This window comes from Neopsephotus bourkii, unplaced genomic scaffold (genome assembly GCF_033783945.1).
Source record: "Neopsephotus bourkii isolate Nb327-2 ecotype Australia unplaced genomic scaffold, CSIRO-AGI_Nbou_v1 NB_1052, whole genome shotgun sequence".
NCBI lineage: Eukaryota > Metazoa > Chordata > Aves > Psittaciformes > Psittacidae > Neopsephotus > Neopsephotus bourkii.
In genome coordinates, this window is record NW_026901541.1 from 181,460 (window position 1) to 198,043 (window position 16,584).

The 16,584-nt window shown below is 35.1% G+C and overlaps 1 protein-coding gene across 19 annotated transcripts in view; it reads left to right on the forward strand.

Moving 5' to 3' along the window:
• Nucleotides 1-16,584, forward strand: part of DOCK9 (dedicator of cytokinesis 9) — a 113,475-nt gene that overhangs the window by 76,150 nt on the left and 20,741 nt on the right. For 5 of the 19 annotated variants that reach the window (XM_061361068.1, XM_061361072.1, XM_061361065.1 and 2 more), the window contains exons 31-38: nucleotides 1,589-1,767; nucleotides 2,483-2,599; nucleotides 3,414-3,534; nucleotides 4,391-4,524; nucleotides 7,545-7,659; nucleotides 9,147-9,213; nucleotides 11,310-11,357; nucleotides 13,898-13,941. In XM_061361068.1, the coding sequence (XP_061217052.1) occupies nucleotides 1,589-1,767; nucleotides 2,483-2,599; nucleotides 3,414-3,534; nucleotides 4,391-4,524; nucleotides 7,545-7,659; nucleotides 9,147-9,213; nucleotides 11,310-11,357; nucleotides 13,898-13,941 (825 nt within the window). Of the gene's footprint in view, nucleotides 1-1,588; nucleotides 1,768-2,482; nucleotides 2,600-3,413; nucleotides 3,535-4,390; nucleotides 4,525-5,157; nucleotides 5,332-7,544; nucleotides 7,660-9,146; nucleotides 9,214-11,309; nucleotides 11,358-13,182; nucleotides 13,320-13,897; nucleotides 13,942-16,584 lie in introns of all 19 variants that reach the window. The other 14 variants (XM_061361056.1, XM_061361061.1, XM_061361055.1 and 11 more) reach the window with 5 other exon arrangements.

A 16,584-nucleotide genomic window follows, 5' to 3' on the forward strand; every position in this document is an offset into this window, starting at 1 on the left:
AATAATTGTGGCATTAAGTGTCTTTGATTCACTGCATGAATCTGTACATTCACTGCATTTCTGTACAAAAGGAACTATGAGTTGAAAAGAGCAAAACTAGAGAAAATAGTGTTTCTGATTACACAATAAAGAACAATTTAAAATGCTGCTCCCTGGTGTACTAGGAGTTTAGCCAGAAAAGGAAACCTTTATCAGGAGTGTTTCTGGCTCTGTTTTGCTGTCTCAGGCAAAAGAGATCTTGGATCAAGTGGTTGGCTCTTAAGTGCATCCTGTAGAATGTCTGTGCTGTCTTATCTATTTTTCTTTCTGAGTTAATGGATTCCCTTGCTGCAAGAGTTCTTTGAAAAATGGAAGTGCTTTGAGATTAGCATCTCTTTTTTGATCACTGCATTAAACAATGACAGTGAATGAGAAACTCTTGAATACCTCCTCAGCTGAAATCTGAAACTCATACGCATTCTAATAAGTAAGGCCTTCAAGCTGAAGTTGCTCTTAAGCTGTCATATATCCAGTACATAAATGAGCTGTATTATGTTATTACACAAAACCAGACTTCTAAAGGGGAACACTTTGACTTTGTTGTGTCAAATGTGCTGGGGTTTTGTATATGTCCATGTAATATTTAAATACTGTATGGGCCTTAGTAAAGATTTACAGTTAATTACAGTTAGAAATACTTTATAAAATAAAATTATATTGCAGTGGTTTAAACACAAATGTTAAAATATTCTTTAATTAAATTCTATTGCAATTAAAGCTGAATATATAAATATTCCTGCAAAATACAGTATTGTTTAATTGTAGCAAAGTTGCCGACTATATTATCATGAAGGTCAAATTTGCATAGATTCATATAAGTTATCTTGTTTAAATATTAATGTGTACTTTTGTGTTCTGATATATTGAGAAGAAATGGCTTAATTTGGACACCTGTGTTGCAAATGCAGTTTCTTTGTTACACTTCTATATACTGCAAGTTTTTGGGGGCCGTTGTCTTAAAGAATATCAATTAACAAAGATCACAGCTTTATAGTCTATATTCACAACAGATACATGTGTAAGATAACCAAGAAGGAACCTAAAAGTGCAGTACAGAATCTAAAACCTCTTAATCCATGTTTCACTTGCAGTCCTTCAAATTTACTAACCTGGGACTCAACCACAGACTGAAATTTAAATTTTATTTCCATCATACAACTAAATTCCTGAAAAATGGACAATGCAAAACCTTTATTCACTGAGTGTGTTTTCAGTGCCTGAATATAGATACAGAATTTGAATTTGGAGCTATTAAGATGCTGGTCAAGGTAAATTTAAAAGGAACACTTTTGAGTAATGGGCAGTGTTTAAAATATTTTTTTTTAATACTTATAATTTTCTCCAGCATCTTTTGATTGAATATACATACATCGTCATTGCCTGTTTAATAAATGCATCATTATGGTGAATTGGGCTAGGGATATATGAATAACTGTGATTACATATTATTGTCAGTAATGCTGGAAACGTTTTACTTCAGCCTTAAGTTAACTGATAAATTGACTTAAATAATACCATGCCTTACATTGAACTTGTACTTTACTTCCAGACCTTCACCTGGACTATTCATTAACTGATGAGTTCTGTAAAAATCACTTCTTAGTGGGTCTGCTTCTAAGGGAGGTGGGCAATGCATTACAAGAGTTCAGAGATGTGCGGCAGATTGCTATTAGTGTGCTGAAGAATTTGATGATAAAACATTCTTTTGATGATAGATACGCCTCCAGGGTAAGTGGATTGCTGTGCTATTTCTGTGCAGTCTGTGATGAAAATAAATATGGAAATTTTATCAGAACCAATTTGCAAATCACGTATTTTTACCAAAAGAAAGCACAAAGCACCTGTGAACATAATTACACGCGTTTATTACATTTTAGCACAATGTAATAAAACTGCTGTTCTTAAAGTAATCAGAGTTTTACAAATTTTTTTAGATCTTTTATTTTCAAGATAGATCTTGATATTTGGCAGCTGTCCTTTCATCATCTGTTATTCATAAAATGAGTATAAGAAAGCTACAAATGTTGAGTATATTTTTATTTTTTTTATTTTCTTGGCCTTTTTTAACATGAGTTGTGCTGTGGAGAAGCCATAAAATTTCAATAGAAGATATCATTAATTTATCAGGCTAGCCTAATATTAATTTACTTGGCTAGCCTTAACTAAAATCACATTAATTTTTAGCTAAAATCACATTAATTTAGAGGGTTTTTTCTGCATTATGTTGAAACTGTTAATTTACTGACCTTTTGTATATTAGACTGAAATACAGTGATTTGTGAAATACAGCTATTTGTGAACATATTGAATGTGGGGTCTGGTTTGGCAAATATTTATTAAATGCTCTTTTGGTTTTTTTGTAATTCAGGATTGAATAGCTTTAAAAAAATCATGAGTAAAAAATAAATCTGTAATTGTTAATGAACTGTTAAACTCTATTTAGAGTCACCAAGCAAGAATAGCCACTATGTATTTGCCGCTCTTTGGACTGCTCATAGAAAATGTTCAGCGGATCAATGTTAAAGATGTGTGTCCATTTCCTGTCAACCCTTCCAGCAATGTGAGTGACCATTTCTGTTTGATAGCTTGAATTATTTTCATTCTAACTTATGGGCAATGCGTGTATGGAGCCCTGCATGCTTTTGTCTGACAGAGATTCATAAGCTCCAGAATTCTGTGAGATTTTTCACCCTGCTTTTTCTGAGCTTAAAAGCTTAGTTAACCTTAGTTAACCTTTATGGTTTTGGTTGCAGTTTCTCTTGTCCAGCTAAGTTATGCCTAACATGATAATCAGCTAGTTTGGTCCTACATACAGGTTCCAGTGTCCTTATTGATCTCTGCTTATCTGAAGATTTCTGGAGAGCACTAGGGCACACAGATTGCCACAGCATCATTCTAATGCCACATGGTTATACTGCTATGTAACATCGTGCTTTTTTGGTATCTCTGGTGCATGTGCCTCTGTTTCAGTACAAACTGTAGACCACACAGGACTGGATCCGCTGCATCTTTTTGAGTGCTAAGAAGAGCAGACAAAGAAGCTGAAGAAACGGTGTATTGAAAATAAAAAATATCAGTTGTTTTTGCAATTTAACAGCCTTCCATTTGTATCCAATACCCATTTTTGATACAATTTCTGTGAGAGGAGTTTTCATTAAATTGTCTGATTTTTACTCAAAAGTCACTTATCCCTTGAGTCTGCCTGCCAGTTGGTGTCAACGGTTACCTCTGTTCTTGTAGATCCTTGCATATTTAATAGAAATCCAAATTTAAGAAAGAAATATGTAACAAATGCTGCTCTAGAAAATTAAGCATGTCACTAAGTCCATAATGTTGGAAAACAGTAATCACATTTTCCTCTCTTTTCCAAACAGAGTGCAAAAGATGAAGCCCTTAATTTGCCAACTGCAAGTCAGCTGGTAACACCGCAAAAATCAGGGAACACATTGGATAACAACCTTCCTAAGGATCTATTTGGTGTTATCTCTGGCATTGGTAAGCACTTTAAAATAAAATAATTTAAAAAGGAACTAGTTTCCTCTTTCACTTGTTATCAGAAATAATTGTTCTCCAATTTTGATTGCTTTCACATATATATTGAATATTACTGATGGTTTCATCAACAGAACCCTAATGCAATCAGCTGTTCAGTGTGGGTCAGAATTGATGACATGAAATCTTTCATTTGAGAATTTTTTGGTTTTGCTTTTCTATTTGAAACTAAAGCTATTTCCTGGAAAATGCTGCTTTTTCCCCTTTCACAGGTGATGTTTCCTGTCTTGCTGCAGAGAAATGGGAGACAAAGACTAGCCTTAAGTAATTATGGCAGAAGTGTCATAATCCACAATTTTATATATGATGTTAGAGACCACCTCTAAGTGGAGTGCTGCTGCTGCACATGTGTGGGCATCCTCCTGTTTCTTGTTTTAGTGTGTTTTACTGTTTCTGCTGTTTGCTGTGATTACTTGTGTCACTTTCTAGTCAGAAAAAAAAATACTAAAAATGGGGAAGGAGATTTTTTTTTTTTAAATACACATGCTTTGTCATGTAAGTGTGTATTGATTTCTCCATCTGGCTTTTACATCTGTGTGGATGTATTTGTACAGAAGCCTGGGTGTATATATGCAGTTGGGTTTTTTTTCAGAGATAGGCAGTAGATTAAGTGGATTGAGTGTATACATACATACTTTGCTGAAACTGTAGAATAAGTTTGTCTTCCTTAAAAGTAAATGGAATTAATTATTATATATACGTATATGGTGGCTTTAGAAGTCCAACTAAACAATGGTGTTACTTTTTTCAGTATATGTATTGTTTCAGATTTTTATATTGTTTGGAATTTTTGTTGTAGCTTCCCCATACACTGCATCAACGCCAAATGTTAATAGTGTGAGAAGTGCGGACTCAAGAGGCTCTCTTATAAGTACAGACTCAGGAAACAGTCTCCCAGACAGACAAAGCGACAAGAGCAATTCTCTTGACAAGGTAAAAAAAAACAACAAAAAACAAAAACCCGAAGTGCATTCCTGAAACTTTATCTTAATTCTCATTGGAGTTAATTTCCCTAATCTCCATTGGGAATGAGCTTTCTAGAGTAACTGTAGAGCAGTATCTTACGTAAGTTGTTCTTTTGCAAAATTATTATAGTATGAACTCTTTTTGCATTGCATTTAAGATGTTTTGTGGAAAATACAAGATTTTCAATGTAGAGACATATTGAGCAGTTGGGGGTTTTGTCAGAGAAAGGCACTAGATTAAGTGTATTGATTTGCACTGGGGAGAATTGAATTTCAGTTAGGATAGCTGGTTTGGTTTTGTGGAGACCTTCACTCCATCCTGTTCTATACACACTATGTGTAGCTTTCTTAACATGTTGAAAAAACAGTTGCTGTGCTTTCTCTGGGTAATTTATTTTGTGTTAGCTTAACTTTTCTAAATCATTTCATTTCAAAGCTGTTACAAATTAGGAGCTCTGGCTGCAGTAGCTTTGAGGTATTCAGTCATGTCTTTCTAGAGCTTGTGTTGATACTGATCACATTTAATTTTCTTAGATCTTGTTGTGCAAGTCACAACATGTTAACTTTTTCCCCTTGACTCTGACATGCCTTCGTGTGGCAGAGAGAGAAGCTTCTCAGAAGGCACTCTGCTCATGCTATGCGCCCTAATGGAGAAGAAGAAGAAAATTCTCACCCTGCAAAGAAAAACCGTGTTACTATGGATTTTTCACTTCTGACAATTCCAGCTTTGCCAGAGAACATTTTGCATGCTGCTTTCTCTCTTCAATTACAAGAAGTATTTGGTTTTTGTGCTTGGCATAGTTAAGCTTCTGAGTGAAGTGTGTGATCAGTAGTTTTGCCACTTCTTTGCAACAGTTGAATCTCAAGCCAAATATCTACAATGTAACCATGTCAAATCCCTTTAAATGACAAACCTGGAATGGTTCCTTTACATGATTTAATTTCAGCACAAAAATTCAATCAGCTTAAGTAGCAGCAGAATTTTGAGTCTTAGGGTCTTTAATATAAATAGAACTAGAAAATCTTCTTTGACATTGACAGAATAAAGCAATATTTTGTACATACACTGTTGCTAAATGGCAATGCTGTCATCTCTATTACTTAGTTGTCATGCTGTTAATTACTAATGTGTAGTGTTTTTACCAAGTAAAAGGGTTTTCAAAGGCATCATCATCCTTTGAAAATTCTACTCTGGTCTGCCGATTTTGGCAGTACAGGATTTATGTTTTGCATGCTGTTAATATTTTCCTTGAATAATACTTAATCCTGGCTTCTCATTTGTTGCTTCTCAAACTTTCTTTCTGGTAGATCAGTTGTTGAGTGCACGTTATCTTTGAGTTTTTGCTCATTGCTTGATATCATACCGAAGAGCCATGTTTTTGTTCTAATTTTCTTTCAGAATAATCTGTAAACTATACTTGTGGAATCAAAATTGGCTGGAAGCATATCAGTTTCTATATTAATATGTTCATACTTTATAGGGTTTTGATGTAATTTTAAACTAATCTTGGGGGTAGCTTATAGTCCTAGTTTTATCCATATATATGCTCAACTATTTTAGAGAGAATATTATCTAGCACTCTGGACAGTATCTGAAAGTCTAGGAAACGCAAATTCTGTTTCTACTCTGCCCCCCATTAATTACCTGCTCTATTTCAGTATCCATAAAGCTGTATAGTAGCACCTCCTTGTTCACCAGAGATATGTCAAATATAACAGTTTGCGAGGTCATTAGAATCTGCAATAATCAGGCTTATATAGGTGTCTGTCTCCCAAATTACAGTAAGTTCTTGCTAGGTGCTTGAGGTACTGGCACTTCTCATTTTGTTTGTGAAACCAAGTGCTTTTCTCCCTGTACACTACTTTTTAATTCTGATATGAAGGATTTTTTTCTAAAACTTCTATGTGTCCTTAAAATGGTCATGGAGCCAATATGATCCAGCATTCTTGCAGAAACCAGAGTTGCATTGGCTTAGCAGAAGACTTGCAAAAAACGTCTGGTTTGTTTTCCATTTCCTTAAGTGGCCTCATATTGGAAGTGAGAATCAGGCACTAAAAAGGGCATAATTTATGCTTTAAGTAAATATTTATATAGTATATCTGTGAAAGCCTCAGACTGAGGATTTTGTAACACCTGACTGTGTGGAAATTACTCTTTTGCAGATAAAGAGAAGTCTCTGCCTGAAGTTCAAGGTTTTGGGTTTTTTTGCTTGTTTGTGTGTTTGTTTTGTTGTGGTTTTTTTTGTAGCATGCATTTTTGAAATATCAGTTATGAGTTGGTTTTTTTTTCTTTTTGTACAGACTTCAGTACTGAGCATTGCTTATTAACTTCCCACACGCATAGGAATTGTATAAATGAATCAGGGAGAAAGATTTAAAAAAACAAAACCCAAACAACAAAACAACTTAATTTAGTTATTAGTTATTTTGAGGCAAGTGCAAGTTACTTACCCGTACTTAATCTTCCAGAATGCAGATTCTTACCATTCATGTACATTTTCCTTTCAGTTCTTACATCTTTATATGGAAAGAATATTGTAGAGGCAGGTCTGTCTCCAGCTCAGCATAAAGTCTCTTCAAAAGCCAAGGAGCATATGTGTATCATCTAACAGTAGCATTTATTTTTAAAGTATTTCATCTAAGCAGAAAGGGCATGCCTGATCTCTACAATGTGGGTATCTATGTATAATTAACTTCATTATTAATCATCATTAGGTGACTTTTCCTCTTACTCCTCCCTCAGGGAGGGGAGGGGGGCAAAAGAATCATACAAAGGAGGAAAAAAAAATAAACAAAGGTAAAGAGGCCTGATTTGGTATACTTCATGTGTGTAATGTGTGTTTTAGTGACCTGTCTCTACATGAAACATTTTTGTCTCCATTCTGAGATCCTTTTTCTGTTGCAGGAATTAATAAAGCAATTTAAAATGTTATAGTTTCTTATCAGTTTAAGAACTCTTCAACCAAAATATATCTCTTTTCTTGTCAGAATCATCAGAGCAGCACTTTAGGAAGCTCTGTAGTTCGATACGACAAACTTGACCAAGCAGAGATCAAAAGTCTGCTTATGTGTTTCCTTCATATTTTGAGAAATATGTCAGAAGGTATGTAATTCCACCTTTTTTTTTTTTTTCATAATTTTGAAATCATGTATTGGATTTATGCCTGTGATTTTAATACTTTTTCAAAATCAGCAGAATTTTTTGAGTTTAGGTGCCATGTTGTTTTGTGTTTTACAAATATGTGTGATCGATCAAATTAAACTTGAATTAAACTTTGTAAGCATTAAATGCATATTATTTCTTCAAAGTGTGAGGCTAACTAAAGGACTTGTTAAGAAATTGACTATTTGTGTTTGACTATACAGTCCGGTCTGGAAAATGGAGGTGAACAATAGTTCATTGGTCACTGGAATAGTCTTGGACTAGTCCATTCCTTCCATTCCCTATATGACATGAAGCCAAATTATTTTATCACTGTGTGTATTTCTGTTTCTAGAATGGGGATATTAATGCTTCTTCATTCTCCTGGGATGTTTGTGAGATGATCCATACTATCCTGGAGAAGGTTTACTATGTTTCATAGAACTCAATCATCCCTATCCATGATCAATATTTAAAAAAGAGGGCAAACCTCTTTTGTTGAAAGCATTGAACTTTTCAGTTTGTGCTAAACATATCAGAAGTAGTTAATTTGTTTTTGTGCCTATTTTGATAATAATTTCTAAATATCAAGTTTATGTGGTTCTTTAATTTATTACCTTGATTTATCAAGAATGAGAATTGAAAGGTTCATTTAGTATCCAGTCACACCATTACATTTATATGTAATTACATCAATATTATTTTACGTATTTTAATTGCAAAGAATAATAAAACTAAAAAATATAATTTTCACTATTTCACAGTTTGGAATATATAAAAATTGGTAAGAAATTCTAGGAAATCCAAGTTAAAACTTACATAAGCACAGTGGCATTTTTTTGGTCTCAGTACTCCTGGAAAATAACAAGTGTCTAATCAACTTTGCCACACACCTTTGTAATAATTTTGAATTTGTTAGCTAATTTTGAACATTTTTGGTGAAAGTGACTAGGTTTTGGCAGTGTAACTACAAGCTTTGTAAGAAATAGTCGCTTTTGAAATCTGTGCAAGTAAAGAAAATCTGAAACCTGCACTGAAAATGCATCTGTAGTAAAACATCGTAAATGAAAAAGAAGAAATAATAAATTCTAATTTTAAAAGATGTTGAGACCTATCTATAAAGCAAGTTATAGGACTAACACAGTATTCTGTAGTTTTACAGGTTTAGAACGTTGGAGTCTCTACTGACTACACAATTATTACTAATTGAAATATGAAATTGTATGGGAATATGGATTAATTAAAAGCTTTTTGTAGAAACTCATTTGGAGATTTGATACGTTCATTCGTATAATGAGCTTCAAGAGAAATTTTAAATTGTAATAATTACCTGTACCCCACAAGCCATTTTTAGATTATCTGAATCCTCATTATCTGAAAACTAAGAACTTAAGATTTTTGTGTGCTTGCTGCCTTTGTCTTGTTTTTAATATTTTTCATTTTCCTAGATGCATTGTTTACATATTGGAACAAGGCTACAAAATCTGAACTGATGGACTTTTTCACGATTACAGAGTAAGAGTTTTGTTGAGCTTGTCATAAAATCACACATTTCATTATGTTGTTAAAAACATGAGTTGGGATATAAATGTGTATTATATACATTTTTATTTATTTGTTTGAAAAAATCATGCCATCTTGGTCTATTTAGCAGTCCTCAACTTGAGGTGCACAATTGCATGTCTGTCTGATTGCATGATAGTTTCTGGAATTAGGCTAAACAGAAGTGATCTTGGAAAGTTCCTAAAGAGTGAGTAGTGCTCAGAATATTGCTATGCTCATAGAATAGGAGAGGAACCATCTTGTACCCTGTCTGCATCAAAAAGCATCTGGTAACATGAACTGGATGAAATTATATGGTTGCATATCAAAATTAGTTGAATTAAGTAACTTCAGAACCAAAGGGATATGAACCGTCCTCCTAGCATTCCCCTTGTGTCCTCTGCCATTCTGTAAAGAAAAAGATACGGGATAAGTCCATTATTTGTTATCAATGGCAGCACTCCATCCTTGTGCACACTTAACTTGTTTCTTCATAGAAATCGACTGGTACATAAGTAAAAAGTTAAGAAGGCACTGTTTGCTTGAAGTTGTGCACTACAGAAGCCCTTAAAGCTTACTTTGCTTATTTATAGAATCATAGAATAGTTAGGGTTGGAAAGGACCTTAAGATCATCCAGTTCCAACCCATCTGCCATGGGCAGGGACACCTCCCACTAAACCATGTCACCCAGGGCTCTGTCCAGCCTAGCCTTAAACAACACTAGGGATGGAGTGTTCACAACTTCCTTGGGCAACCCATTCCGGTGCCCGACCACCCTCATCACAGTAAAGCACTTCTTCCTTATATCTAATCTAAAGTTCCCCTGTTTAAGTTTGAACCCTTTACCCCTTGTCCTGCCACTACAGTCCCTAATGAAGAGTCCATCCCCAGCACCCTTATAGACCCCTTCAGATACTAGAAGGCTTCTATGAGGTCTCCACACACCCTTCTCTTCTCCAGGCTGAACAGCCGTAACTTTCTCAGCCTGTTTTCCTATGGGAGGTGCTCTAGTCCTCCATCACGAGGAGGTCTCGTGGTCCTCCTCTGGACTTGTTCCAACAGTTCCATGTCCTTTTTATGTTGAGGACACCAGAACTGTACACAGTACTCCAGGTGAGGTCTCATGAGAGCAGAGCAGAAGGGCACACTTCTTTTGATGCAGCCCAGGATGCGGTTGGAATTCTGGGCTGCGAGCGCACACTGCCGGCTCACATTCAGTTTCTCAACAGCCAACACCCCCAAAGTCCATCTCTGCAGGGCTGCTCTGACTTTCTTCTCTGCCCAGTCTGTAGCTGGGCCTGGGATTGCCCCAATCCAAGTGTAGGACCTTGCCTTTGGCTTGGTTAAACTTCATGAGGTTGGCATTGGGCCACCTCACAAGTGTGTCATGGTCTCTCTGGTTTCAGTGGTAGCTGAAGTAGCAGAAGCTCAATCAATGTGATATCAGTTATTAATTGTGTTATGGATTGATCTACTCAAGGTCTATTTTAGGAATGTTTTGTAGGTATTATTTCAACTCATCCTTTGAGTACATCTGGCATGATACTGATTGTACCAGAGATAGAACTGAACAAGTAAATGAGCCTACATAGTACACTCTCTAAAGCCTGAGCTGTAAAGTGTACAGCATCGGTGAGGAACAGTATTTTGCCATTAGATACTTACTTAAGGGCCAGATAGGATTGGTTTGTGATCAAATCAGTAGTCTCAAATTACTAATTATCAAAGAAGATTTACATCACAAAAGCAATATATGGAATAAAAAATAAGATTTCCATCTTGTTAGTGCAGTGGGTGATCTCACGTTTCCTTGGACAAGAACAGGAACAAGACTCGTAAAAGCCTACCTCTTCCAATTCTAGAAGTAGTTTGTCAATTCAATTAACCTGACTGATTTCAGAAGAGTTATATTTAGGTTTTTTTGGCTTGGGAACTGGAAGGGAATTTTAAAGGTGGGAGAAATAAAGAAGTTTTATGATGTAAGAGTTTAAAGTTAAATAATAGTTGAATAATTCCAATGTGCATAAATGTTAAAGAAATGCTTCTCTGACTTGTGTGTTCTCTGCAGAGTATGCTTACACCAGTTCCAGTACATGGGAAAACGATACATAGCCAGGTACTGTGTGGAATTTAAATTTCACTGTCTTGTTCACTAAGAATAATAGTGTGTACAATATGCCTTGAATCTCTTTATTACAAATACATTGCATGAGTAGAACAGTTATTGTGAAATGATACCTAACAGTTTGAAGTAAGGAACCGGTTACTATATAACAAATCTGTATCCTGTCTGAAAGGCTGGTATGTGTTTAAGAATGATGTGTGTTGTGTATATTATCAATTACTTGAAAATCCACCCCTTAAATGCTATCTTTTACAGCACGTTTTTCCTTGCATTAGGAAGAATTTTTATTATTTGTTTTGTTTATTCACTTGGCCATAAAATCATGCCCGTTGAAATGTTTTAGAAACTTTATATATAGTGTTTTTACTGACAGGTGACTGGTGAACATTCCAATGCTGCTGGTTTTCATTTTGAAGTTCAAAGTACCATTAGATAAGTGTATATTCCAAAGGCTGTTTAGGAGAAAATCTATGGGAGTCAGAAACGTGCACTAAATTATTTGAGTATCTTTGCTTTAATGTGGTTTTTAATGCAAAGTAGTTTTTTAAAAAAGATACAGCAACTTGTTTAGGCCTTACACTGTGGCTGATATAATAAACCTGTTATAATTAAACTTGTGAGGTTGAAATACTGGTTCTCTTGAACTCAGTGAGAAAGTCATTGCTGAATTCAGGTAGGAAAGCATTCTAACTAAAATGTTCACTGTTTTGTTAGTAATTTAAATTTAATAGCATTAAATATATATATTAATATAATAATGTAATAATTAATACCTCTTTGTACAGACAACAGACTTGACTGTCTCCTTCAAGATTTTTCAAGAAAAAAAATTTCTTCTCTGTTCACATACCCCAAAGGAAAAATTAAAGGCCAAAATAAATCTGACTTTCTTAAGGTTTTGATTGTAGCCTTTGTGTTTAAGTGTACTTCAAACTCTGGATGTATAGGAGTAAAATTTTCAGACTTTTTGTAAAAATTCTTCAAATTAGTTTGTAGAGCAGACTACAACACTTTCTTTTTTAGTCACTGATCACCTAGTCTGTGTACTTCATGTTACAATGAATAAAAAGCTATAGAAATCATCTGGTGTTCTGCAGAGAAATCGCATTTTCCTGGTAAAGGTAGCTTTCTGGTCTTTCACATTGTCATTACAGTGAAGTGTATCACAATCAATGCATGTATTTTTAAAATACACAAATGAGAGAGAATGGAAGGGAACAGGGAATTCTGTAATTCAAGCACTGGTTTTCATTTTTCATCAGCTCTGGTGGTGGTACTCAATAGGAAGTTAGCCTGTACTGATTGCTAACACAGATCACTTTTCTGTTTTCTTCACTTGGTTGCTGCAAGTTTAACAAAGTATATGGCTCTTCTCCCTTCCTGCTTGGGTAAGACGTACATAATACCTCAGTTAATTCCTGCACTCCTGTTGCATGTCTGCTTTCTAATTTTACCACTGTGTGTCCTAACTTTTTTCTCAAATTTTTACAATTAAAATAGAGGATTTGGTTCTGAGTTCTGAATATTTTCAGAATATTTATGTCCTCAAATACTTATATTTTCAAAAATTCTGAAGTAAATTTAGTATTTCAAGAGCAAGTGCTTGTGTGCTTTTGCTTTCATGCTTTGAACTTTTCAGAAAGAGTTTGCTGTGGTGCTTTTTTAAGCTACCTATTTTTGTTTTATAAATAAAACACTAAATAGGTTGCATTATAGTTCTTTCTCTAAAATTGCTTATGCTTAACTAACACTTCCTTTCTTGCTGCAGTTTGACATGTCTAACTTTTGCTTCTATCCCATTTCACCCATCTTGCAGGAACCAGGAGGGGTTGGGATCCATAGTTCATGATCGAAAATCTCAGACATTGCCTGTTTCCCGTAACAGAACAGGGATGATGCATGCCAGATTACAGCAGCTGAGCAGCCTGGATAACTCTCTCACTTTTAACCACAGTAAGTCTCATGACATGGTAACATTCATCATCCTTAACCAGTACCACAACACCAGAGACAGGTCCCAGAGCGACACCAGTGCACTTTGATGACTTTTATTGTTCTAGGTCAAAGGAATAACTGGATGGTCTGTTCCTTGCCGTATGATAGAACAGTCAGTGCTGACTGATGCCATAACATGGAGCATGGTTAACTAAAGCATATTTTCAAATTGTATTGGGGTTTTTTGTTGTTTGGAGTTTTTTTGGTTGTTTTGGTTTGGTTTTTGTTTTGGGGTGGTTTTTTGTTTTTTGGTTTGGTTTTTTTAAATTACATGCACCTCAACTTTGTGCTGCACATACTTAGAAAATTTACTTATCTTTTTTTATTTGCTTTAGTAAGATTTACTTTTGCCTCCCATTTGGTCTTAAAAATGATTGGTCTAAAATCATACGCACTCTGACCGTATCTCCATGTTTTGACATCCTCTAAGGAGAAATAAGTTTTTTTAGAATTTCTGCAGAGTTTGTGAAGCCCTTAACTTGGTTTGTCTGGAAGTGAAAAAGCGTCCAATAATGAAGTGATTTTTCTGTTTTCAGTGTGAGAAAGATATCAAGTATTCTTGGGATTTCTGTAGACAATGGTAAGATTTAATCAGGTTGAAGTCAGCTTGTATAAGACTGCTGTATTGAAAACTAAATCTGCTTCTGGCCTATCTTTTTAAACATGCTGCTCTTAAATTGCAAAATAAACTGTATGCCCATTATTCTGAAGCACCATTTTTCAATTTTCAGCTTCAAAACCCAATGAAACTGGTTGACTAATCCAGTAAAACACAACACTGATACTGAAAAGAATTATGTGCAGTAAAGCCATTATTTAACTGTATGTTCACTGTGTCCATTCTTTTATTTCCCAAAGCATATCTAACTATCCATTAAAATCTTTTAGCTCATCGTCCGTAATAAAAAGCAACTATTAGCCTAATGGCACCAGACTCACCAGATAGTGTAGTGAAAAACTGAAAAACAAAATATCCCACCAGACCTTTGTTTGTAAGTGCATTCTCATGCTGTTAAATAGAAGAAATGCAACTCTTTGAATTTAAAAATGTCAGAAAACTTTAGAAATGTGCAAAATGCTTTTTTCCTTGTAATCAGTCTGCTGCTGCTGCATCATGATAATTTCTAGATGTTTTTTGATAGCAAACAAAACAGCTTTTACGCTGTATGACAACATATTCAGTAAGGTAAAATACTTTGTAGATGAAGACTGTAAAAAAATAAATCTCTGGGAAATAAGTAACACTGCTATTCCTAGGCCCTGTGCAAAGAGATTTCATACTTTCAGAACTTCACAAAGTTTACTGACTTTTAGAAACAGTGAGCTGAAAGATTTTAATAAATGCATGCTTCTGTAAAAATAAACTTTCCATTCTTTCCCACCTGAAGGAAATGAACAAAGGAAGGTGTCTCATTCAGATAACTTTGCATAAAGTGATAATAGGGTGGGTTTTTTAATGTTGGGCATTTAATAAGTGTCAGAATATTACATCTTGTATTGACCGAGGTTTTACAAAGTGAAATTATGTTTCTGTAAAAACCATGTCAAATGTGAAATTGAAATTTTTTATCTTTGGTCTTGTTGTCTAATTTTTAGTTTTGTTTAGTTGTCAGTCTGCCTGTATCTTGGATCCAGAGTTGTTTTCAGAGCTTGAATAAAACTTGTAGGCATCATCACTGGGATACATACAGGAAGGATGTAACTGGTGGAAGTAGTTGCTTTACTTACTTCTAAAATCATGATTCTTTCCAATAATGTAACTTGTAAACTTAAAATTTCTCCCTTTCTAAACATTTGAACAAGGAATAGAATTGAAGTCATAGTGTGATATTTCATGTCTGAGGAATTTTTTGTGCCTAAGTATGAAAATAATAGGCCCTTTGTTCAAATTTCTAAAGCGTCTCAATACAAACTACAAGAATGTAGATTTATGTGTATTGCTTGGGTGGGAGGAGAGGAGGATGCTCAGTTGAATAGTGACATGCAAATGTAGTAAAATACAGGAGATATACCCTGATCTGTAATACCTGTATTTGATCATTGTCAAGCTTTAGTCATTAGATATTATCTCATTTTCAGTGTTCTTAAATAGTTCTAAATTCAGTTACTCTGCAGTAGTGTGAATGTGAGGGGGCACAATCATGTGTGTGTCCAGGCAGATAGAATCATAGAATAGTTAGGGTTGGAAAGGACCTTAAGATCATCAAGTTCCAACCCCCCTGCCATGGGCAGGGACACCTCGCTCTTCTTGTTCCAACAGTTCCATGTCCTTTTTATGTTGAGGACACCAGAACTGCACACAATACTCCAAGTGAGGTCTCACGAGAGCAGAGTAAAGGGGCAGGATCACCTCCTTCGACCTGCTGGTCATGCTCCTTTTGATGCAGCCCAGGATACGGTTGGCTTTCTGGGCTGCAAGCACACACTGCCAGCTCATGTTCATTTTCTTATCGACCAGCACCCCCAAGTCCTTCTCCACAGGGCTGCTCTGAATCTCTTCTGAGATTGTCCATACTATATGGGGTAATTTTAGTTCCATAGCTTTTTTTTTTTTTTTTTAAGTTACATGTGAAAAATAGATTCCACTATGTTAGTTATACATGAAGAATACAAAATCATTTTCTCTAGAATAGTAATGAATTGAACAAGAATAGTTTTTTATTATGTGCTTGGCAAAAGCACTCCTAAATCAGTCTTTTAACTCAATGGAAATGAGTGTTCCTTTACGCTTACGTCCTGCATAAAACTTCTAGCTCTAGTAATAGTGCAGAGTAATCCATATTACCTCTTTGTTCTAAATTATGTGAAGAAAAAAAAAATTGAACTCTGTGGAATTCTGTGCATTGACTACAGTTTTTACTTGGTGTTTATAATAAACTTCGCACCTCCTGAACTGGAAGAAGAAACTATTTCTTTAAGGAACATGTCCTCTGTCCTCAACACATTTCTCAAAATACTTGTCATCTTTTGGTGTCCTTAATGTTATTGAAACCACTAGCTAACTTAAGGATTTCAGGCTACCCAAAGGTGATTTTAATGAAGAAGGATTTCTCTTTTAATTTATTTAAGGAAAAGAACACTTCAGATAAAAGAGAATATGTGGCAAACAGTTGCTATTTGCTTTCAAATGCTGGTTGTTCCTCTCTGTCACTAGAGAGGTGAAAATGTAGTTAGATTGAAAGCACAAAGTAAATGGGAGGAGGAAGAGGTGGACACAGGGAGA